This window comes from Antennarius striatus, chromosome 17 (genome assembly GCF_040054535.1).
Source record: "Antennarius striatus isolate MH-2024 chromosome 17, ASM4005453v1, whole genome shotgun sequence".
Classification (NCBI taxonomy): domain Eukaryota; kingdom Metazoa; phylum Chordata; class Actinopteri; order Lophiiformes; family Antennariidae; genus Antennarius; species Antennarius striatus.
The window spans coordinates 19,867,581-19,891,176 of record NC_090792.1 but is presented as its reverse complement, the minus strand read 5'-3'; the positions used below and the strand labels follow the sequence as shown (position 1 = coordinate 19,891,176).

The 23,596-nt window shown below is 49.5% G+C and overlaps 2 protein-coding genes across 4 annotated transcripts; one reads left to right on the top strand and one right to left on the bottom strand.

Annotated features, from left to right (window-relative positions):
- Window positions 1-264: 264 nt before the first annotated feature.
- On the top strand, window positions 265-2,207 carry ap4s1 (adaptor related protein complex 4 subunit sigma 1). The gene is made up of 6 exons (XM_068338055.1): window positions 265-555; window positions 1,009-1,154; window positions 1,253-1,339; window positions 1,650-1,718; window positions 1,801-1,812; window positions 1,902-2,207. Exons 2-6 carry the CDS (start codon window positions 1,017-1,019, stop codon window positions 2,028-2,030), a joined length of 435 nt encoding a protein of 144 aa, XP_068194156.1. The 5' UTR covers window positions 265-555; window positions 1,009-1,016; the 3' UTR covers window positions 2,031-2,207.
- Window positions 2,208-2,407: 200 nt separating this feature from the next.
- On the bottom strand, window positions 2,408-22,918 carry hectd1 (HECT domain containing 1). 3 transcript variants are annotated; one of them, XM_068338052.1, is made up of 44 exons: window positions 22,727-22,918; window positions 18,705-18,871; window positions 18,434-18,583; window positions 18,114-18,348; window positions 17,777-18,004; window positions 17,411-17,692; window positions 17,065-17,335; window positions 16,908-16,984; window positions 16,732-16,830; window positions 16,527-16,641; window positions 16,253-16,427; window positions 16,032-16,170; window positions 15,732-15,902; window positions 15,428-15,650; window positions 15,081-15,344; window positions 14,022-14,233; window positions 13,787-13,933; window positions 13,611-13,705; window positions 13,305-13,410; window positions 13,092-13,226; window positions 12,869-13,008; window positions 12,489-12,701; window positions 12,304-12,414; window positions 12,044-12,210; window positions 11,760-11,936; window positions 9,642-10,619; window positions 8,786-9,007; window positions 7,831-7,964; window positions 7,579-7,735; window positions 7,415-7,485; window positions 7,101-7,252; window positions 6,966-7,020; window positions 6,232-6,460; window positions 6,062-6,144; window positions 5,620-5,747; window positions 5,279-5,480; window positions 5,053-5,190; window positions 4,485-4,969; window positions 4,246-4,404; window positions 4,080-4,158; window positions 3,875-3,968; window positions 3,611-3,761; window positions 3,379-3,523; window positions 2,408-3,229 (listed from the first exon to the last, which is right to left on the bottom strand). In XM_068338052.1, exons 3-44 carry the CDS (start codon window positions 18,571-18,573, stop codon window positions 3,092-3,094), a joined length of 7,722 nt encoding a protein of 2,573 aa, XP_068194153.1. In that variant the 5' UTR covers window positions 18,574-18,583; window positions 18,705-18,871; window positions 22,727-22,918; the 3' UTR covers window positions 2,408-3,091. The 3 variants fall into 3 exon arrangements, with proteins under 3 accessions (XP_068194153.1, XP_068194155.1, XP_068194154.1); XM_068338053.1 differs by having other exon boundaries at window positions 2,409-3,229; window positions 9,642-10,469; XM_068338054.1 differs by lacking the exon at window positions 8,786-9,007.
- Window positions 22,919-23,596: the final 678 nt, after the last annotated feature.

The following is a 23,596-nucleotide window of genomic DNA, read 5'->3' as shown; positions in this document are numbered from 1 at the left end:
CCGTGAGTCACTCATGGACCTGATTTGGAACTTGCGGCTCTTGAACTTCAGTTTCCAAGGAGTTCTTGAAAAGATTGTGGATTCGTTCTTTAATATGTATTTGTTTTTTTTACGATATAATGTTCATTCATAAGATTTCAATATACCCCGTTTTTAAACAGTTTAATTAAAATATTTACAAAATCCGTGAGAACATAATCGGTTTTTCAGACGTTCTATTAACGCCACAATGACATGTAGACGACCACAATTTATATTTCCGGTTTTCACGTGAATGCACCAGATTCACTGAGCATGCGCTAAACATGCTAACAGCTGTACGCAAACTTGAGACTGTTACTGAAATGTCTCATTTTGTTTCGTAAAGAAACGATTTCAGTCGAACTTTATTTTGACTGGGAGACTTTTTTTAACTGAGATAACTAGATTTTTAAAACAAGCGATAGTCCGATGGACGCTAACTGTGGTTAGCTTGCTGTTGTTATTAGCCTGTTGTTGTTATTAGCCTGATGGGCCTCATCTAGCTGCGGTTCAGCTACAAGCTAACAGCTGCCGGTGAGTGAAACAAACAATCTAAATCACAAAAAAAAAGCTGTTTTTGACGTATTGAAACTCGTTTATTGACGGCTGTAGCTGTGACGTAAATTGTGCTGCATTCAGAATCCCCTCAGACACACCGTATTTGCAGCAGTTGAATGAATGATATAGTGAAATACATATAATTATGATCCAACAGGAAGATAGGGTCTTTTCCTTGTGGTACTTAAAGACTTGAGTACTTCCAACCTCACATAATAACATGTTTCTAACCTGCCTTAATTCCACCAGTATTTATTGACTCATCACAGGTGTGAGAAGTAAATGTCAAGATGAAAGAATTTACCCTCAGAACTTCTCTTTTTTTCTCGTCCTTGAAGCCATAATGTTAAATGTCAGGCAGGTGGTTGTTGATTATATTTGTGCTGATGACAAGCCGTCACCACCTCTGACGGTGTGTTCGTGTCTCAGATCAGAGGATGATCAAATTTGTGCTGATGGTGAACCGGCAGGGCCAGACCAGACTGTCCAGGTACTACCAACCAGTGGAGCTCAGCAGGAGGGCGGCACTGGAGGCCGACGTGGTCCGCTGCTGCCTGACCCGGAAGAAGGACCAGGTGCCTGATCACAAATGAGACGTAATGTCTGGTAACTGATCCTGAGGTATAAAAAAAAAAGTGGAATGGTCCTTTATGTGCTGTCTCCTTGTGTCCAGTGTTCCTTTGTGGAGTATAAGGACTTTAAGCTGGTGTACCGTCAGTACGCTGCTCTCTACATTGTGGTCGGAGTGACGGATAGTGAGGTGAGTTTCAGGTTTCAGATTCACGACCATCTCTCTGATGACAACTCTGACTCTGACCCACAATAACTCCACCCTCTTCCTCCTCTTCCTTCATTTTTCCTTCCATTAATTGTTTCTGGTCAGTCCTAGGGAATAGAACTTTAGTATTTAGAATAGTAATGACATTTAAATGACCTCAAATGGAGATTATAGATTTAAATTTAATAAATAACAACTTATGAACAACCTCTCAGAACCATAATGTATTGCTGTGTTGAGGACTGCATGTACGGAATGGCGATGTAAAGTTGGATCTGTGTCGTCTGCGCAGAACGAGCTCTCCATCTACGAACTGGTTCATAACTTTGTGGAGGTTCTGGATAAATACTTCAGTCGAGTGGTGAGTTCAGCTGAGCATCAGACTGAAAACCCTGATGATGATGTTTGACCCTCAGTTCTGATTCCTGTTTCTCTTCCACCAGAGTGAACTGGACGTATCCTTTAACCCGAGCAGTTTGTCGTCGAATGTGCTTCCTGTCTGACGTGTCCGTAGCGTATGGTTCCTTTGACTCTGCATCATCAGATCATGTTCAACCTGGACCGAGTTCACATCATCCTGGACGAGATGATCCAGAACGGCCACATCGTGGAGACAAACAAGAGCCGCATCCTGGCGCCGCTCACCGCCCTCGACAAGATGGCTGAAGGATGATCTTCAGGAAGTGATGCCATAGACTGTTTCAGAACCGACAAAGTCGAACCTGAAGAATCAGACTGAAAGCAGTGAAATCCAGATTCACGGTAACGCCGTTGAACCAGTCTGGTGTGGTCATGTTGCTATGGCAACAGTAAATTCTGCTTTACGATTAATTAAAACTGAAATTTGAAGATTTGTCATCAACATTTTTTCCCTGTATAAATGAAACACTGCAATTTGCGTGTAACAGCTTTTAAACCTCACATGATTATTATGAACGATAGCTAAGTTAGCATTTAGCCACCACCGCTAACGAGCTACTGTCCATATACTTTTGGCCTTCATTCACAAACCACAGGACTCTGCATTTATTTCATACTTTGCAAACATTTTAATGATTTTTTTTTTTGGAGCATACACATTTCAAAATATCTGTTTACCTCAAACTGCAACTTGAGTTAAATAAATGTTTATAATATACAAAGAAAATACAAGGAGAGCAGAGCTTCTTACATGTTTGTTTTTTTTCTTTAGATGTGCGTCGCACACAACCAGTGTTTTTGTCTCTACAGCTTCTTCGTAAAAGAACACCAAATGCACGCTGACCTTTGACCTCTACGTCCGGTCAGAAACAACCCAAAAACTGTCGCGGGTGCGCACACAAACAAAACAAAAAGCAATTTAAAAAAAAAAAAAGAGGGAGGAGGAAGAGGAGAAGAAGCGTGATTGTTGAAGACTGAGGAACTGAAAACAGAAGCTACGAGTCAAACCAGGCACTAAACTGAGGACTGACGGGAGGAGGGACCATACACACACCTCCTCCCACAAACACACACACACACACACACACACTTGCACCCACACAGCAGCGCAGGTGGGTGATGACAACGACGGAGGAGGCAGGTTAAGGATGCAAAGCTTTAACTTTATTCTGCAACATTAATCCTCCTCATCCTCCAGCGGGCGGTCAGTCAGTCAGTCGGGTCAGTCGGCCAGCCGGTTTCTGATTGGCCGGCCGACCCGTCGATCGCGTGGTGAGACGGACTCAGGGAGCATGCTCAGTGCGGCGCCGGCGGTCAGTTGAGGTGGAAGCCTTTCTCCATGGTGGCGGCTAGCAGACGCTCCCGCATGATGTCCTCGGACGAATACTCAGGGAGCTTCAGGTAGTGAACGCAGGTGTTGACTGATGGGTAACTGGAGTCTGTGGCGTCAACCTGAGGGGAGACGGCAGCCAATCAGATTCACATGTTCCTTTGTTATGCAAAACATCAATTTAAAATGGCTTTTTAATAAAGACTAAACAGGTGAAAAAGGACTGGAGCAGGACCGGTACCGGTCCACCACCCTGTTGTAGTGAGTTTACCTTCCTGACGATAGTGAGGCGGGGGTGCAGGTTGGCGAGGCCACCAGGGGGCAGCGTGGAGCAGCCGGTGGTGAACTGAAGGAACGCTTTCCTCTCGTCCGACGACATCCCGCATAAAACTCTGACGAAGCGCAGGAAGCCGGGACTGAGGGCAGAAAGAGACGTTCAGGTTCAGGTCAAACTGGTAAAAATCAACGGGAGGAAACCAGTCAACCAGTCCACGGAGACGCACCTGTCTCTGGTGTAACCTAGCTTTGGTTCGGTGTAGTTGATGATGTCATCGGCAGTCCAGGAAGGTGATTGGTTTCCACAGAGGATCATCTGAACCTCCTTGTGGCTGAAAGAACTCAGCTTCTCCATGGGGAACACTCGATTAAAACCCTCTAAGGAGGAGGAAGAGAAAGGGTATCAGTTCGTTTCTCCCCCTGCAGCGCCCTCTGGGGGCAGCTTCGCATTTAGATCGCTCACTGACAACGAGCGTCATCAAGCTTTTTACCTCTGAAGGCCTCCATCTGCTTCTGGATGCCGGTGTGCATACACAAGTCGAACATCAACTCCACGTATTCCTCAGCGTTCTCCATCGTCACCATCTACACACACACACACACACACACACACACACACACACACACACACCGTGACTCACACTGGCCCCTATCGACAGCAGAGACCTCCCCCTGAGCTGGGTGTGTTCCGTTTACCTCGTCGTCTCCGTTGGGTTTGAGGTCCACCGCTGAGAACCCGTGGACTTTGGACGACGGACAGAACTGGAAGTTCAACCTGGAGGCCAGAAGGAGGCGGAGCTTCAGATGGATGATCGGTAGTCAAGTTACTGCTACTTACAAACGGACGGCGGTGTCTGTTTACCCGAGGTCCTCGATGCTGAGGGGGGGTCCGGAGCCCAGGGGGTTCCTCAGCATCAGGTCCTGCAGCCGGGTGTTCTTCTCGTCCTCAGATAAACTCTTACTGGCCAGGATCTGCCTCCTCTTCACCGCCAGCTCCTTCACCTCCTTCAGGAAACTCGCCCTGCAGGACGCAAACGTTTAGCCATTCACACGGAAACCTAACGTGCCGATAGCGTTCGGGGTCGACGCCCACAAACCTACCGGTGCGGGTTGACCAGCTGGAAGTCGTCCCAGGTGAGGATGCCGTGATACCAGGCAGGGGGTTTGGGTTTCGGGGGGTCCATGATGAACTCGGACTTGGAGTCCTCGTCGAAACTGCCCACGGAGTAGGTCTCCTGGCTCTCCTCGGTGGACGCCTCCGACTGCATCTCGGACAGCAGCAGGAAAGGCAGCAGGTGGGGCCGCTCGGGGTCGTGACCCTGCGGCGAGCCGCGCGACTGGTACAGCAGCTTGCTCATGTTGGACTTGATGTCGCCCATGCAGAGCAGCTTGAAGAAGGGCTGGGAGATGGGCAGGTCCACCAGACGGTTGTCCTGGATGCACTTGGCCAGGAAGACGCCCAGGAAGTGGAAGAGCTTGGTGATGCGCTCCAGCTCCTCGCTGTCCTGAGGGAACGGAGCCGGGAACAGACCGCAGGAGCGCTGAACATAGAAGCCGGGGGGCTTCAGACCTCCACCCAGGTCCACCTGGAACACACAGGCACATCCCAGGACACCCGTCACATCCAGGACTTAGAAGCGGGTCGAGCTGCGACGCTAACGCCTCTCACCTGTCGGGACTCGTCGTCAGGGAAGTCGTCGTCACACAACCAGATCCCCAGAGACGTTCTCTGGAACTCTGCAGCCACCAGAGCGTAAAACTCCAGCGTGGGACCGAGACCAGTTCCCTCCTCCCCCTGGAACTCCACCTGGCCACCAGAAAGACAGATTTTCTTGTTGACGGATGAGGACGTTCCTCCGATCCATCTCAGGTGACATCGTGTCCGCGTCTCTCACCTCCAGCACGGACTTCCTGTCGGCGTGGAGCTGCATCACCGACTCCGCCCACTCCATCATGGCCTCCCCTCGGGGGACTTTGACTCGCTCGTGTTTGAGCCGGCCCACCCTGAACTCTCCGGGGTCGTCGCGCCGCACCGTGGTGGACGGCCTGGAGCGCTCCATGGTCGCCTCCCGCCGGTTCTGGAGCCACACGATCGCCCTGGAGACACAGGTGAGGGGGCCGAGACACAGGTGTCAGGAGCGTCGCTTCTGACGTCACCATAAATCCCTATATTTTTGTATTGTCTATTTTTTTTTTCTCGCGTTGTGTGCTTATTGGTGGTGGGTACCAGACTCACCTGGACGCGCCGAACGCCGTGCAGGTGAAGTAGAGCTGCCGCGTCTCGAAGGGGATGAGGAAAGGACACTTGGAGGTGAGCTGTTCACACCAGTCGGGCAGAGCGCCGCTGGCCAGAGCGAGAGGCTCCTGAAAAACACAACGCTCAGGTCAACATCAACTCAGATCAACCCGATAAACCACGAGGGTCGTTCTATGACAACTGTTCAATTTGGGCCCCATTGTTCAAAGATAATAATCAAGCTGTCAGGTATATTTTAAAATTATATTTGTATAAATCATGTTTTTTTCCCCCCATGTAGTTTCATGCTAACTGTGTTGTTACTTTTTACCATGTTGCTTTAGATTTTCAACCCTAAAAAGAAGAAGGAAAAAAAACCCCAGCCGCACTCAAATGCAACACAACACGACGGCAGCTGATTGGCCGTCTAAACGGAACCGACCTCGATCTGCTGCAGGATCTTGGTTGTGATCTTCTTGCTGGTGAATTCCTCTGGAGATGCGTTGAACTGCAGCTCGTCGAAATCTGCAGAGACGGAAAAAAATCAGCACGTGTTGTCACGCTGGTTAGTGTGGTGTGTGTGTGTGTGTGTGTGTGCCTCGGTCAACCTACCCTCCTGCAGAGTGCGCACTTTGGAGGCAGAGTCTCCTCCGATGATGTAGAGGATGCGCAGCAGCTGCAAGACGTCCTCCACCCCGCAGGCATTCTGGCTGCAGCCTGCTTTCGCCTGTGCCGCCTCTCTGGCCACGCCCAGAATCTCGCTGCTCTGATTGGCCGAAAGCGAGCTTGGGCTCAGCCCGCCAGACCGACTCCCCACACTGATGCTGTGTTCACACAAGTCCTAGAGGAGGAGAATGAAGGAGGTCAGAGGTCAGAGGGCGGTCGTAGCTTTTAATTCAGCCTCTGAAGCAGAACTTCATGAACGCACGTCCGTTTAAATTCTAGTTGGCGCCATTCAGGTGCATTTCGAGTACAGGTAGTCCTCAAAATACCAACATTTGGCTTACAAACGTTCAGAGATACAAACGCGCGCCGCCACATGGAGTACAGACATTGAATCGAGTGAAATGAATTTTTTTTTAAAGCCAACGTATAATCAAGACCGACTGAAATACAAACCACCTGTACTGGTATTTAATGTTCATTCATTCATTCTCTCCTGTCTGAGGGAACAGTACTTTAGTATTTAGAGTAATAATGAGTTTAAATGACCTCAAATGGTAGTTGGAAACTGAAATTTAAAAAATAAGGACTCCCAAACAATTCAGATAACTAACAACCTCTATGAAACAGTTGTGTTCGTATGTTGAGGACTATCCATACAAACATCAAGGAGTGTGACTCACCATCTTTCCGTTATCCTTCTCTTTGTCCGAGTCCTTCAGTTCTCGGTACATTATCCTGAAGACAAGAACCAGAACAACACGTTAAGTGTCTGAGACCAGGATGGCGTCGGATGCAGCGTCCTGACTGCCTCTTACGTGTACGTGGGCTCCCAGATGCGGCGCAGCTTGTCCGTCTTCACGGCGCCGTTGCAGGAGAGCTGCAGCAGTCGCTGGACGTAGTAGAAGATGGTCGACTTGTAGTTGGACAGAGGAAGCTCCACCTCCCGCGTCGTGCCCAGCCCCGCCACCTGAACACACACAGGAAGCTCTGAACCAGCAGAAGAACACTCCAGTGGAGCACCTTTATACTTGAAGATAGGAAGGTTTTCAGGCAGCTTGAGGAATGCAGATGTTTAGTCGTTGTGTGTGTGATTGATTGGGTTGTGTGTGGTCGGTTGTGTTTCTCCTACCTTCAGGGTGAGGGACAGGTGAGGAGACGGCGCGCACTCCACCTCCTCCTGAACCTCCGAATGAGGAGTTCCTGACAGAAGAACAAAAACAGATTTAGATGACTTTGGAAATGTGATATTATTACAAACACATTCTGTGTGTGTGTGTCTGTGTGTGTGTGTACCTGGCGTGGGGATCTCCAGGTCGGTGGTCTGCTGGACGTTGGTTCTTCCCGGTCGCGGGTCGAAGGCGGGGACCAGAGCAGAGAACTGCCTCTTAAGGACAAAATCGTCGTCCCAGGTCCTCCTTCGTCCTCCTTTGGTCTCGTACTCCTCTTCCTCCTGCAGTCACAAACAGCCACACACACACTCTGACGTCACTTCCTGTTATTCACAGCGCTGCTATAATTAAACCAACCAGTGAACGTATCTCTTACCAGGACCTCCTCGTACTCCTGGTCCTCCTGATTGTCGTCTTCGTTCTCGTCGTCGTCATCATCGGCCTCCGGGAGGTCCTCCTCATCGTCGAGCTCCGCCAAGAGTGTGTTGGCACGGCAACTGTCTAAGAAGTCTACAGGAAGTGGAGGCAGAGAGCAAATATAAAGTCAATCCATGTTTGTGGCTCGTTCACACAGCGGGTGGTAAAATCAGTGAAAAACTTTTAGCCTCTGAGGAAGAACCTGGAATGAAGACGAACGAACATGAGTGAGTAGAGAAACACAAAGTTCTAAAATGTTAACTCGCTGCTTTTTGATCCCTTTAAAATGAAAACTATCAGACAAAGATCTTAAAAACTGGTGGAGAGTTCCTTGAAGTGTTTTCTTCTTCTCCTCAAGGATTAAATTATAAGGATTAAAGTTTACTGTAAACTAATCCGGATTAAAACGATCATGTGAATCACGAGCGACGCTAACGGTAGATATTGGAACTATATGTACGGATTTTACTATGATTACATGTTTTTACTCTGATTTATTGTACAATAAGAAGATATTATGAGCTTTTAACGGTTTTCTAGTGATTTTTGGAGTCTAGTATTTGTGGTCAACAGACAGATTTTATTTATTCTGTGTTGTTTTAATGTCCTGTAATTGTTTCTGGTCAGTCTTAGGGAATAGAACTTTAGTATTTAGAGTAGTTGTAAAATTTAAAAGACCTCAGATGCAGATTATAGATTGAAATTTCATAAATAATGACTTACAAACAATTCAATTTACGAACAACAACAAGGAACCAGTTGTGTTCGTATGTTGAGGACTACCCGTATTCTTAAAGCAGCTCTTTAACAAATGAATCTCCTTTCCGATGTAAGGGACATTAGGAAGCAAGTTAGTCGAGGCAAGCTGTGTGTGTGTGTGTGTGTGTGTGTGTTAGGTGCGTGTGTGACATCACCATAGAGAGAAAACTCCGCCTCCTGCCCCGTGTCACTCTCACTGGACGTGGATGTCAGGCTGGTCGTCAGGGTGTTGCTTAGTAACTGGCCCACAGACAGACCTGTGGTTGCTGTGGCTACGTTATTGCTGCTGGTTACTATGGAGGTTGACATGGTGACGGTGGAGGTGGTGCCGGTGGTGGTGAGGTTAGGAAAGCTCTGAGCGCCCATGAGAGGAGAAGCTGCAAACAAACAAACAAACAAACAGGGTGGTTAGTTTGTAGCGGGTGAAGCTGATTAAGCTGCTGATTGGCTGGAGGAGGATCATGCAGAGCGGATCCGAGGTCGTCCTCAGGTCACAACCGACTTCCTGTCACTGAGCAGATGCTGACCTGGAGGCAGCGTCGGTTTGAGTCAGTCTGATTGGTTCAACTGTGGAACTGTTCCAGGAAGTTACGGTGTGGACGGTGGATGGATACGACATCAGTGAGACCGCATCTCGTTCTTTACCACGTGTTTGTGGATGGATACGACATCAGTGAGACTGGATTTAGTTCTCGTTGGTGGAGTAAAGACGTAGCTGGTGTGTTCCTGAGAGTTTTGCGTTTCTTTTCATTCGTTATCAAGGTTTACATAACTTATATAAATTAATTAAACACACTGGTTGATAAAAATGTTGTGTTTTTCTTCATAGCTTGGGGATTTTTTACAAGACCAGAATGAATTACAATGACTTCAGTTATTTTAAATGATTAAATGTTTTTCAGCTGGTTTCAGGTGAGTGAGGTAACAGAACCCTAACAGGCTGTTGGATCCTGGTGTACCCCCCCCTGATGGTTAACTGTCGTACTCGTGTCGTGATGCTGCGTTACTCACTGGCGGTGCTCATCACGTTCCTGCCCAGCGTGTTGGTGTTGTTGTCGCTGCTGCTGCGGCTCAGGTTCATGTTGTTGGTGGCGTTGGTCCGCGACATGTTGGGCGCGCGGCGGACGAAGGACTCCATGAGGCTGGCCTCCCGCGACGACAGGTTGGGCACGCTGGCGCTGGAGCTCATGGGAGCGCCGGCGGCGAGCAGCGAGCTGACGGACAGCCGGGCGTTGGCCGCCGAGCAGAGGGGCCTCTGGGAAGGCGTGTCCTTGCTGGACGACTCCGACACGGAGCTGACGTCGGGGGAGCTGACGCTCACCAGCCCCATGGAGATGGCGGTGGCCGGATCAATGGTCGCCGTGGACGAGTCCTTGTTCCTGGCTTCATCGCCGGGGCCGGGGGTGTCAGCGGTGAGCGTTCCGGAGCTGGACGCCGACCCGGACCCCCCTTCCACCACGGACGACAGCACCACAATGGGCTCCAGCTGCTGCCCGTCGGGGCCGACCCCGCCTCCCGTCACTAGTCCCACACCGGGGCCCTGGTCCAGCAGCAGCCCCTCGGCCCGCCTCTCCAGCCGCAGCCCCCCGACGCCCGGGAGCCCCACGGAGGAGCTCAGGCTGATGTCGGAGGAAGAGGCGACGCTGCAGACGGAGCTGCTGCTGCCCTTCCTGCTGGAGGAGCCGGCCCCTCCGAACGACGTGGCCCCGCCCTTGTCCGGACAGTTATTTTTCACCAGGCCACCCCACGACTGCTGCTGCAGGGAGGACGAGGAGGTGGTGGTGGTGCCGCCGCCGGCGCCCGGCATCACGGAGGGTCCCACCGTGGAAGAGGCGGGGCCTGAAACAGTGGATGAGACAGGTTTGGGTGACGGCGCTGTGGCAGCCGACTCAGGGTCGTACCCTGGAGCAAGCTTGAGGTCAAACTTCCCTTCAGCACCCATACGGTAAGAGTTAGAGCCGCCAGCATCCCAGGTTACATCAATCCAGCCTGGATGGACAGAAAGATAGGAGGGAGACGGACGGATGGATGTCAGAGACCCGGCAGAGAGAGGGAGGGAGAGAGAGAGACAGACAGAGAGAGACAGATAGCAGAGAAGCAGCTAACAGTCAGAGCAGCTCCACGCTGGACCAGACGATACCCTACGATTAAAACTAAGGCAGAAATACTGCTTCTATATCTAAAAATATGTAAAATCTGATTTAAATAACTATAAAATATTGGTGAAGGAAAGAAAAAGCAACACTATTACATCATATTCATTGGATTACTGCAGTAATAAATACTTAAAAATTGATTTGCATGTTTGGAAAATGACAATCCAAACATTACACCTTAAAGTTATTCTGTTATGCCGCCAAACGTTTAAAAACAAACAGACTTTAACTGAATCTGATCACATGATCTACAAACTGAGGTCCAGGTGGAGCGATGAGAGAAAAATATGAACAGTTACAGAAAACGACAATCAAAGCAAAAGTAGAAAACATTTCTGACGAGGCGTAAAAAAGTCACAGAGAGATGAATTCAACGGAGAAGACGACAAGAATCTCATTTTTATCATCTGAAATTAGGATCGACAGAACTCCTGGAGGCGTCCCCACGCACCCGACCCGATTACAAATCATCAGATTTAAATTAAAACACAGGGACAATAAGACGAGCAAGAAGCAGGGGGGGGGGAGAGACGGTAAGAAGGAAGGCGTTGGAACCTTAATCCACACCTGGAAAAGTCACTAAAACCTGAGTTGAGTTTTCTGGACGAGATGTAAAAACAGGACAGGAGTAAAGAAAGGCGGTCGGCCGCCGCGCCGTACGGCTACCCGAAGGCGAGCTAGCGCCGCTACCTGGAGTTGAATCGGCAAGATCGCCGGACAGACGTGGCGCCAAAAGGTCAAGTTCGGAAAAGTTCAAGGTGAGAAAGATGAAAGTTCCGTCTAACAGACGAGTGTAGAACCTGCTCCAGTGACCGATCCCGACCCGACCGTATTACTACCGGAGGTTCTACTTTATTTAACTCAGCCACAGCAGCCGTTCACACTGACATCTTCCCACAGACGAGTGGGACGCTGTGACTCCACTGAAGCTGGAGGATCAACCACAAACACGTGATCGCGGCTCATTCCTCACCGTTGTGAGCCTCTCCGGTGACGGTTCCCTCCCCGGCCGGGTTGCCATCCTGGTCGCGCCACTTCCAGTCAATACCCCGGACCACTCGCGCCCCAGGGACGATGTACTTCATCACCTGGGAGCGGAACAAGCGGCGCTGGCGACGAAGGTTCGCCTCAGCCTCCTTTACTGCTTTACCTGAGGGGGGGGGGGGGAGGACAGGAAGGACTTTATCGCTCGACCGACTCGCCAGGGCACGAGTCAGGAAGTCTAGAGGGGTTCTCCAGGTGTGGGCGGGGTCTTACCCAGCTGGTCCTCGCAGACGGCAGTGACGGTGCCGTACAGCTCCAGCCCAGACAGGGACAGGTAGTGCGTCTGACCGCTGGCGTTCTTCCCCATCTGTTTGATGCGGATGTGTCTCCACCCCTGCTTCTCGTCTTTGGACGGGTCCAGAGGCCACGTGGCCGTCGACCTGAAACACACGGAGTCAGACGACGTCGTTACACGAGCCGCCTGACGAGTTTCTGTACGTGTCTGAGCTCCCATCATCCCTTTGGCGTCGTACCCGGGTTCGTTGAGGCTGCAGTCGTCCACGTGGGTGTAGAGCGTCGTCCAGATCTGACCGTCCTTCGACACCTGGAACACCCAGTTCCTCAAGGCGGAGCGACCGTAACCCCTGAGGAGAAGAAACTTTTCAGTTCCAGGATCGTCTGATGCGTCCGTCACCCGGGGTGCGTTCGTTTTCTCTACCTGGCGTGTCTCAGTGTGTACGCAGACGGGATGACCCACAGCCCGAGGTCCACGGCGAAGCAGGCGTTTTTGTCGTCATTTGTGTGGCAGTTGAGGGCGGAGCTATCCCGACTCAGGATGTCCTCCAACCTCCCGTAAGGAAGGTTCCGCCCCTCCGATGATGTCACCACCACCAGACCGTAGGCGGCAGGATTTACCCACTCATAGGCCGTCCTGAGCAGAGCAGGAATTTGATGACATTTGGACCAACACTTCACAGAATGCAAACGGCAGAACTTTTGACCATCATTAATTCTTTTAAACTAATTATTATAACACAATTAGTCCCAGAAAACAACCAACTTCACCCGACTAGTGTATCTGAAGCTGCTTTAACTTACTTGGCGTTGGTTCCGACCCAGTAGACAATTCCATTCTCATCGAAGTCGTGTTGGTGTCTGAAGGTGAAGGTCTGTCCTTCCCTCAGCTTCCTCACGAAGACGAACGAGGAGCGCTCGAAGTCGTACCACTGCTTCGCCACCTGAGGGGCGATCATAGGGGCTGGGTTAAACATATCCAACGCTTCATGTCAGGAGGCGGTTCCTACGCGCCACGTGACCTCACCATCTTCAGCAAGTACTGCTCCAGAGACTCCACGGTCGCCAGCGGCTCCATCTTCAACATGCGACCGGTCCGGTCGATCAGCGCCGTCTCGCCCGGCGCTCGCTCCAGACGGAACCGCAGCCTCCTTGTCAAGATCTGATGGAACACACGCACTCAGATAAACCTGCCTGATGGAAGAAACGTAGAAAACGTCGGCGCCGACCGACGACTCACCTGCAGGTTGTAGGAGGAGCCTGGAGTGTCGTACAGGTGCAGAGGTAGACGTTCTATCGACTCCAGGACAGCGATCAGTTTACGGATTAAGGCAACAGCTGGTCGGCTGCAGACACACACACATCACGCACATCAGGTGACGTCTGATTTTATCAAAGCTTTATTTTTAAACCCGCTATCAACCGTACGCAGTAAAAGTGGACGACATGTCATTACTTCACAACGTTTATTCTTCTGAGCTTTAGTTTTTCTGTTAATCCAAAGAGTCGAGATAATTTAACACGGGTCTGAATGTCGTGCCGTTACCTTTCATCGTCTTCATTCTCGCTGAAAGCCGCCTTAAAGACATTGATCCTCTCCATTAAAGGCTTACAATCATGTTTCAGGTCCAGTTCCACGCTCTGAAAACAGAAAAGAGAACGTCAGACTTCCTGACAAATTCCTACGTCTGAAGAATGAAGATGTGCTTTGCAGTTTCTCACGTTATTGAGGACGGTGAACAGCGCCTGCACCAGGCCGCTGCTGCACATCTCGTACGGAGAAATTGTGTTTTCATCCTTCAGAACTACGATCAGGTTCTCCAGAGCCGTCTTCATCAGGTCCCTCCACGTGTTCTCTCCTTCAATACACTGAAGACACCGAGAGAGAAATCAGAACTCAGCCAGACTTCAGATTCATGCGTGTGTGTGTGTGTGTGTGTGTGTGTGTATTACGTACCTGCCGGTTCGTGTGCAGCTCCCAGGCGGACTCCAGCTGCGTGGAGATGTTCCTCAGGGTGACCACCACGCCCCTGGGCATGCTCTCCACGGCTTTGAAGTGGTCGTCGTAAAGCTCCCGCGCCATGCTCTTCACCTTCTGCTTCGTCTTCTCCAGCTTGGACTTCAGCTTCCTGCCTCGCTTCCCCGTCCAGCCCGTCACAAACTCAGAGCCTACGCAACGACAACAAACATCAGACCACGGGTTCTGAAGAGGCCGAACACAGAATCCTGCAGGGACTAAGAGATCTAAAGAAGTCTAGTGGGGTTCCTCCAGAATCCGTCCTGATCCCACTACTTTTTATCCGCTTTGTGTTTACAGGTTCACTCTGTTGCTCTTTTTCTTGAAGTGATTAAAAGTTAGTTCCATGTTGTGGAACTAACATTCTAAACACGGTGGTGCGTCGCAAAAGGTGAACGCGGTTCACCCGTCGTTTCGCTGAATTTTACTTACGGAGAGTTGAAGTTACGTGTCCGTAGGGCGACATTACGGAATACATGAATTTTTGGTTTGTTACATAAAGACAGGAAGACGACAGCAGCAATAAGTTCATCAAGGATGTAAAAACAGTTGTAACTGTCCACAAAAAGACCATCATAAGGATGGAGCCTGCTTTAGCTTTAGCTTTGTGGATCAGTGACCATAAGAAAAAGAAATGGAAGCTGGACACCAACATTATTCACAAATACTAATACTGGACTGACTTAGCTACTAATGTTTAAACTTTGAGAGTTTAAACAAGAAAAAAGTGTGAAAATGTTTGGTGAAGAAATGGCAGGATCTATTGTCTTTTCCTTCTGGACTCCTCTTCCTCCCATAAACCTGACAGATCTTATTTCTTCGATGTAACATCAGTTTTTTGTCTGATTAGTTTTTGCTCCGGCTGCCGCCTTCAGGTCCTACATAAATCACACTCTTGTCACTTCTGCGGTGAATTCAAACTAAACTTTCCATTGTTTTCTGACTTTGTGCTGATGTGCTGTAACGGCTGTGGGGCGGCGGGCGACCCCTGACACACACCCAGTGAGGTCTCGGCGGTGAACGAGTGTTTGGTTCCCCTGTTGGACTCGAACACGAAGCCCGGCAGGTCTTCCTTCAGGATGGTGGCCTGCTGCCCGTCTGAGTTGTGGATGGCGATCTCCCCCTCCTTCAGACAGGTGAGGGACCAGTTCCCCACGGTGAGCTTGGTGGGGCCCACGCTGGACAGGATGGGCTGGCTGGCCGTGACCGGTTTCACCTGACTCCTTGCTCGCTGCAGCTTCTCCAGGAACTCGCTGCGAGACTCTGAAGGGAGAGCAGAACATCAACCGGTCAACAGGGGGCATTACAGATAAACAAACGCGCCGCGTGTTCGGAATGTTTAGTACCCGAGCTGTCCGACCCCCCCTCTGGACTCCCGCTGGAGTACATGGTGGCCAGCTTCCCGTCCAGGATGAACCTGAACCAGCCATTGGAGCCATTGGAGAGCTCCAGCGCGGCGGCGTCCGACCAGATGTAGAGGCAGTCCCTCCCCCGGATGATGGACCAGTCCTTCCAGTGGTACGGCTTCCCCTGCTGGATCTCTCTGGCGTCCTCTTGGACCTCTTCCTCCTGTGAGCGACGTGATGATGATGATGATGACGACTGACAGAGACGGACTCGGTCAAACGACTCAGGTTTTGTACGCGCTACCTTTTCGGGTTTGGTTTCGTCCTCGTTCTCGTCGTCGGACGCCGGTCCGGCCAGAGTGGACACCTTGTTGATGACGCCCAATCGAGCCAGCTGGTCGAGGAAGACGTCTCCGCCTTTATCCACCAGATCTCTGATGATCTGCAGAGCCAGGAGGTGACCGTCGTCGTCATCCTGACAACAAGAGATTTCAGTTTTACGTCAATTTGTCGCAGACGGTTCGGTTTGCAGAAATGAAACACGACCAAAAGAGGCTAAAAGCTTCGATGATCGTCGGATCTCTGTGTGTGTTTGTGTGTGTACCTCCTGGTCGAGCACAGTGGCGGTGATCTCCACCAGCACAGTGGGAAGGTTGTGTCCTGTTTCGCTGTCACACACCTCCTTCAACAGGACTTCACTGCTGTAGTGAACCATCTTCCTGATCAGAGCCAGACTGGCTTTCCTGAGAACACAAATCATTCAGAAACGTTTAAAGAGTCTCCTTCAGACATCTCATCTCATCTCATCTCTTCTCATCTCGTTACCTAATAGAAGGCAGCATGGTTTGCTGAAAGGTTTGTGCAAAAACAGGCAGGAGCCTCCTCAGGTAGATCGGAGCCATTTCCGGGTCTCCTTTGGGCTCGCTGCCCTCCTCTTCCTCTTTGTTCACGTCCTTCTTCTTCTTGTCGTCGCCTTTATTCACAGGACACATCCAGTCTCCTGCGGCGCAGACAAACACACGGGTCTGAGATGGACGGACTGAACACACACCCCCTGCAGGTGCAGCGTGCGTCACCGCGGCGTCAGCGGTTTTCCTACCAGGAGACTGCAGTATGGCCACCACCTCGCTGTGTCCGCGCTCCCGGGCTTTGTCCAGAGGCGTCTTCCCGTCCTCGTCTCTCAGGTCAGGATTGGCTCCGTGACGCAGGAGCGTCTGAAAACACGGAGACGCAAACGTTCAGTTCAGAGCTAAAAAAAACCCAAAACACCAGTTAAAGCAAAACCGACCCGGTGTGGTCCTTACCTTCGCTACTTGTGGACGTCCAAAACACGCAGCGTAGTGAAGTGAGGATGACCTCTGACCTCTGTTGACGTCCGCCCCCCTCTCACATAAAAACTCCACCTGGAACAACAACAACGAGCATTTTGTCAAACGACATTTTGGTTCCTACATCAGACCTCAGGATGTTCATTTCTTACCATTTCCTGCGTTCCAAACGCTGAAGCCCAGTTGAGCAGCGTCTGTCCCACGTCGTCCATGAAGTTCACCTCAAAAGCTACGGCAGAAAGAAGGAGAGTCGGATCAGAGTTGGACCCGTACAACGGCAGCCATATTTGTAGTTCCAGTTCTCCTTACCGCCGGTGTCGATGGCGTCGATCAGGGCGTCGGTGTCTTTGCTGCGGATACAGTCGATGAGCTGTCGGTGTGATCGCTCCCCGGAGCTGTCCAGGCGGCGCAGGCCGGGGATGCGGCCCGTGGAGCCGGCGGTGGATTTGGGCAGCGCCTTCCGTCCCTCGAACAGAAGCACCAGGAGGAGGTCAACCAACCGCATCGTGTCCAGGACGCAGCGCTCGTCTCCCCCCAGAGCCGACTCCATCGAGTCGGGCAGCGCCGAACGCAGCAGGTCCTGAAGGCGGGAGAGATCCGATCAGACGCGACCGCAATATGGTGGAATCTGCGTTTCGGAGGGCGGTCCACCTACGTGTGTGACGAGCGGGGAGCCTCTGCACAGGGTGGACAGCAGGCTGACGATGGTCGACACCTGGTTGCTGAGTTTGGAGTCCGGCGCCGGAGGGGCGGCGCCCGTCGAGGTCCGTCCGGGCTTACAGGAGGAGGCGGGGCCCGACACAGTCCCTCCGGCGGCCGCCATGCGGGACAGCAGCTCTTCCGTCAGGCCGTGTTTGGCTAAAGGAGCGGGGTCCACGCCGCGGCGGGTGAACCTGTCCGCCAGCGAGGCAAAGCAGCGTAGAGCGCCGTCGGACACCTGAAGGGAAGGGGGGGACAGGAAGCGGTGAGTTTCCCTGAGACGCCGTGCAATAAACCGACGGGTCGACTCGTCCGCCGTCACCTGGTGGTCCTCGTGTTTGAGGAGGCTGGACAACGACTCGACGCACGTCTCCAGCGACGAGTCCTGAGGCTCCATCTTGCTGCAGAGTCGTGACACGACGGCCATCGCCGAGTGCAGCGTGTCTTTGTGGACCAGGTGGCCGCTGTCCCGGATGAAACTCAGCACGCAGTTCAGACCGCCGGCCTCGAACACGGCGCCGGACTCCCTGGTGCAGATCAGCTCCAGCACCTGGACGGCAAACACGGGTGTATCAAATGTATTGATCAGGATTAATAGGTGGTTCTACTCCGACATGGCGCCACTGGTGTCGCTCTGACGACAAACCCCTCCCTCCTACCTTGACGCACTGCTCAGCCAGGTCTCTGCTGGTCCGGTTGTTGAGCTCCACCACCACCAGCCGGTTGCACAGCGCCTTGATGGCTCCGTCCACTCCCACAATCCTCCGGGTGCACTCAGCAGACACGTCCAGGTAGTAGGTGATGGCTCTGGCTGTGACCTCCAGCACGTTGTCGGGGGCGCTCTCGTCCAGGAAGATCTTACAGAGCGCTGGGAGGAAAGTCCGAGGAGGACAGCTGGAAGGAGGAGACGGAGGAGGAGACGGTGAGGACGAGCGTCCGTGTGACGTTTAGCGTCCGTGAAGCGAAGCTCAGAACTCACGTCTCGAAGCAGCGGTCGACGTTGTCGGACATCAGCAGCAGCATGCAGAGCTGCTCCAGGGCGATGAGCTGCATGTCGCGCTCATCGCCCTGGCCCATCTGCAGCCACTCCAGCAGGGTGTCTGGGTCCACGTCGGCCATGATGGCTAGCCTGGAGGACGACAATCAAACAGGTAACGCATGAGGCATTGTGCTGAGAAGACAGGAAGTGGAGCTGGAGGTGGAGAAAACATTCGGATGCTAACTGTTGAATCATGGGACTCGTTTCTCACCTGGCTCCCCGTTGGCTACCCGGTCTGGCTCAGCGCCCAATCACTGCTCACAGTTGTGTCGCTGTTTGGAACTCATCCAACCAACCGGATGGAGGGAGAGGGCAAACACGGACGAGGAGGAAGTTACTTGCTCTCACAGGGGATTCTGGGACATGTAGTCTCTTAGCCTGCAAAGAAATACAATGACACTTAATAACTTAACTAGCAGGTTGGCTAACACTAATTCCACCCGCGTCAGATGGGCTGAAACACATGTTTAAGTGGCGTCATTGTGTGTGTGTGTGTGTGTGTGTGTGTGTGTGTGTGTGCAGACAGACACAAGAGCTCCAGCAATTCAGTGACGCAGCTGTCAAACACAAGCAGAAGAGGAACGACTCCCGTTCCACATTCACACACAACAGAAGACAAAGACGTTCACAACAACAACCGACCAGAGAGAAGAGCCAATCAGGAGCGAGCGCCGCGTTTCCTTGCAGACAGAAAAATATGTCGGATGATCCATGAATGTGAAAATATGAGCAGACAGCTTCTCACGCTTTAAGCCCAATAAAACTCATCTGGTTCAGGGTTTATTCTCACCAAAATGAACAAAACCCTCATCCATTCGTTCATTCTCCGAACTGCTTCTTCCACTTTTGTGGGTCACGGGGGTTGCTGGGGCCAATCCCAGCAGACTTATGGAACAATAGACAGGGAGACGCTTTGGACATGATGTCAGCACATCGCAGAACCACACGAAAGATGAAAAACCACTCACGCCTAGGGACAATTTGGAACTGACCAATCACAAGTGGGAGGAAACCAGAGAACGCAGACCCGAGAAAGCAGACAAACTCCACACAGGAAGGACTTGAACCCAGAACCTTCTTGCTGAGAGACGACAGCGCCACCTACTGTTATAGCAAGATAACATCCCATGAAGCCCCAGTGGGACTCTGGGTAGTTTATTTATAAAGGTGGTGGACGACTGCAACTTGTTCTCATGTATAAAAAGGGAAGCGAATAATTCCCAAAAAAGCTGCTCAAGTTATCCAGGTGTGTTCGTTTGTGCGACACATGCTAAAACTACAGCTGGGTAATGATTTCACACATTTGCATCAGATATTTTGAAGGTCTGGGACGAGCACAACCCTAAAAAAACAGTTCCTGTTGACATAAAATCATTTCTGGGAACGTTTCAGTCGGGTTATAAACAAATAAATGGCCGACGAGGACATTCAGGGCGTGACCAGTCAATTCACCTCCATGTCGTCCCCACAGAAAAACAAGATTCACACAGACTGAGCTTTCCCTTCAAACGCCGCCGCAGCTCGTCTGGACCACAAAGCTTTTATGCCCTGCCCTTCGTCTGACAGGCGGCAGGCGATCAGAGCTGCGACGCTTCCACACAACTTCCACTGTGGGATGAAATCAGCCAGTATGCAAATCAGAGAAACCTCAGAATGAAAAGCCGGCGCTGAGCAGACAGTCAGAGGCGACTGCCAGATCAAACCAGTGAGGAGCTTTGCATGGAGGTAAAGACAGATCAATCAAACACACAGGTTGATCTAAAACCTAAAACCTTCAGTGCCGTAGCAAGAAACCATTCAGATTTAAATAAGTACAGTTAGTAATCTGTGAAGCTGAGGAAGCATCACAGATTTTCTGTCGGTTATATTTCTAATAATTAAGTTTTTGATAGACATTGGAATCAGACGTTACAGAAATTTAGTCATTTTCTTCTTCTTGAATGAAAACAAACAGTTTTAAAAATGACATGTCATCATATTTCTTGTTAAACTAGTTTGCAAATATTTGACGATTATTGTTAAGTCTTCAACAAATTCCTGAGATATTCTTCAGTGTAAAGCTGTTCAAAACTCAGAAAAGACACGTAATGTTTTATATGAGAACTAATTTTCTCTGGTGGTGATCTTAAAGGTTGTCTTTGTATCCCTGCAGCGTTGCATGCTGGGAGTCTTACTGGTCCAAGCCCAGCTGATTAGGGCCTAATTATAATAGGGTGATCAGCTGTTTGTCGGCCGGTGTGGATTCAAACCGGCTGTGTGCGACAGATCTTATCAACAGATTAATCATCACAACTTACTAGAGTGTCCTGACCCCCCCCCCCCTATCCCCAAGTGGACCCAGTTCAGCTGGTCACAGGGTTCGGCCCCCTCCCTGTTACTCTTCCAAGTGTCCTGTGTCCACTTTGTATTCCCAAACATGAGTACAACAACATATTTAGTGTCTCCCTCACCTCTTTAAATTGAAGGTAAGAAGTTTTCGCTGAGCAGCTGAGTGTTCACAACAACACAAACCAGTTCAAAACAACACAACCCAATGAGACGTCAGTGAACACACGAACCAGTTCTCAACAACACACAAACCAGTTCATCATAACAGCTCAATCTGACGTCAGCGAACACACAAACCAAACAGAGGGGACTGAGGTCAAGTCCTCACCTGAGATCAACACCTTTTCAGCCCCCAATCTGACTTAAAGCTGGACTCACCTTTCAATAGAGGTCTGTTAGCAGAATATTATCAGATCAGAATTATTGTTTTTTTTTAATCCCAAACGTCATTTCTGGTAGTGAAGCTCTTGATTCAGATAAATAAATACACTTATTTTGAACCAGGCTCCAGCGATATACCTACCAGTATTTAAAAGTCTGGACTCCTCAATATCCGTTTCTCCTTTTAAGAACCTAGAATTAACTTACTATATAATACAATATCCACACAGTATCTAAAATAAAAAATAGATGCATTCCTGAATCCCAGACCACAGATAATATGCTTTCTATGACAATGACATAAAACAGAATTAAAACCACGTGAGGTTTGAGCTTCCTGCTTGATAACGGGTTTAATTTGATTTAAAACTATCTCCACACAAGTTATTATGATTAATCGGACTAATGTTTCGATCTCTACCCTTAAAAACTTGAGACAAAACTGAAATCTACACGAGGAATTGGTTAGAAGATATTTGTGGAAATCAATTTTTGACTTCTGTAATATATATAACTTAGCATCTTAGCGGACTAGCCAGACTTTAACACGACAGAACGCTAAAGAGAAGCTAATATGTGGAACATATGGCAAGAGTGTCAACTTTATAAAGTTATACACTAATAATAACACAGTTCTGGCACCCGAGAGGTTTCTTTTTTCTACCTTATCCAACTTGAAAAACCCTCCTTTTGTTTGCGACTTCAAAATTCTACAAAGACAAAAGCTCGGCCACAGGCAGCCTTGACGAGTTACTGTAAAAAAAAAAAAAAAAAAAAGCTTCAGCCATATCTGACAAAGATAGCCGTGTGACCCCGAGTTTCATCATCTGGCCCTGACACAACGACAATCATTATTTCATCACATATATCGACATAAGCGGATAGAACAAGGACGCGTTTATTGCGACATTAAGCCACCTAAGTCAACCCTGGTTCCTGGGATTTGTGGTCGAATTACAGGGTCGCTAATAGTTAGTAAGCGTTAGCCATTAGCATCATTCGTGGAAGAGTTGCTAACGTAACGCTAATTAGCAACTGCGATGGTGTCAAGTCTGTAAAATAAACTGTAATTTTCAAACAATTCATTAAACGTATGATTGAGATTCCGACAGGTTTAGAAAATGTTATGTGTCGTTTTTTTATCCAGCGCAAAAATTTATTACGAGTCACGATACCCGGTTTATTAATACTGGCCGGCTAGCACGATGCTAACGACTCTAGACGCTAATGTTATCATTAGCAACAGCGACCTCGGGTTTCTCTGATAAACAGCATTTATACAGAGGAAAACGTTGGCTAATAAAATACCTGGACATGTAACAGAAAAGTTACCCCGGCTGGTGTATTTTAACTGTCGCGTTAAGGTCTGTTTAGCGAGCTGACCGCATTCGTGGCCTCGGAACTGCAACTCAAGCCGGGGGACTCAAGTTCCGGGAGAGCCGCGAGGCCGCGATGCAGCCCTGGGCAAACACCACGAGCGACTCCGTCACGTGCTCACTTTTACCTGAGGGATGACCCACTCACCTTTTGTATTATCGGCACAGAGACGATGAGCAGAGGTTTGGTTTAAAATCGTCACAGTCCCGCTGAAGATTGAATAGTTGTATCTAAAGCCGATGCCGGGTAATCAAGGCGTTCCCATTTCTTAAGAACAGAAATGTCAGAGTGGACTGCGAGGTACTAAACAGTACAGACCGGACTGAAATGGAGAGCTGATCCGACTGCTTCCAGCGCGTTCAGGAACAAACCCTGAGCTCGGAAAAACCAAAACCCCTGAATCTGTTTGCAAATGATTCAATGTTTTTCAGTCTTATTTTCAATATCATGCCATTATTTCCTTTGAACAAATAAATGCACATAAGCATCGTAATGACAATATACAATCAGGATTTCTTCACTTTAAGAAGTATATTTACTAAGCCAGCCAGTCTGTGACGCAAACAGATGTTTAACAACCTTTAATAATTCTTTAGTTTGAACATAATATGCGTATTATTTATTTTTTTTGTCTCTTGATTCATTTTAGTGTACTTTTGGAATCACAAAAACTCCTTAAACACGCTTCACCTTGGTTAGCTAAAATGTACGACAGTAATGAAAGGCAGCATTTGGTGGTGACGCAGCTGACGTCATGGGACGCAGCAACATGTTTTGTTTCCAGTTACAAGAGTTTTCAAAATGATTCATATCTTACAATAATAGAGAAACAAGAATCTTAATATCGGATATATTAATAATGATTAACATATATACACATATATTTATGCATTAATATATTTTATAATATATATTTTATGTATTTTAAATGAATATACTGTATATACTCATTTATTAATTATATATTTCTTATAGAGCACACACAGGAGAGGTTGTAGCTGTTGTTAGTGATTAAAC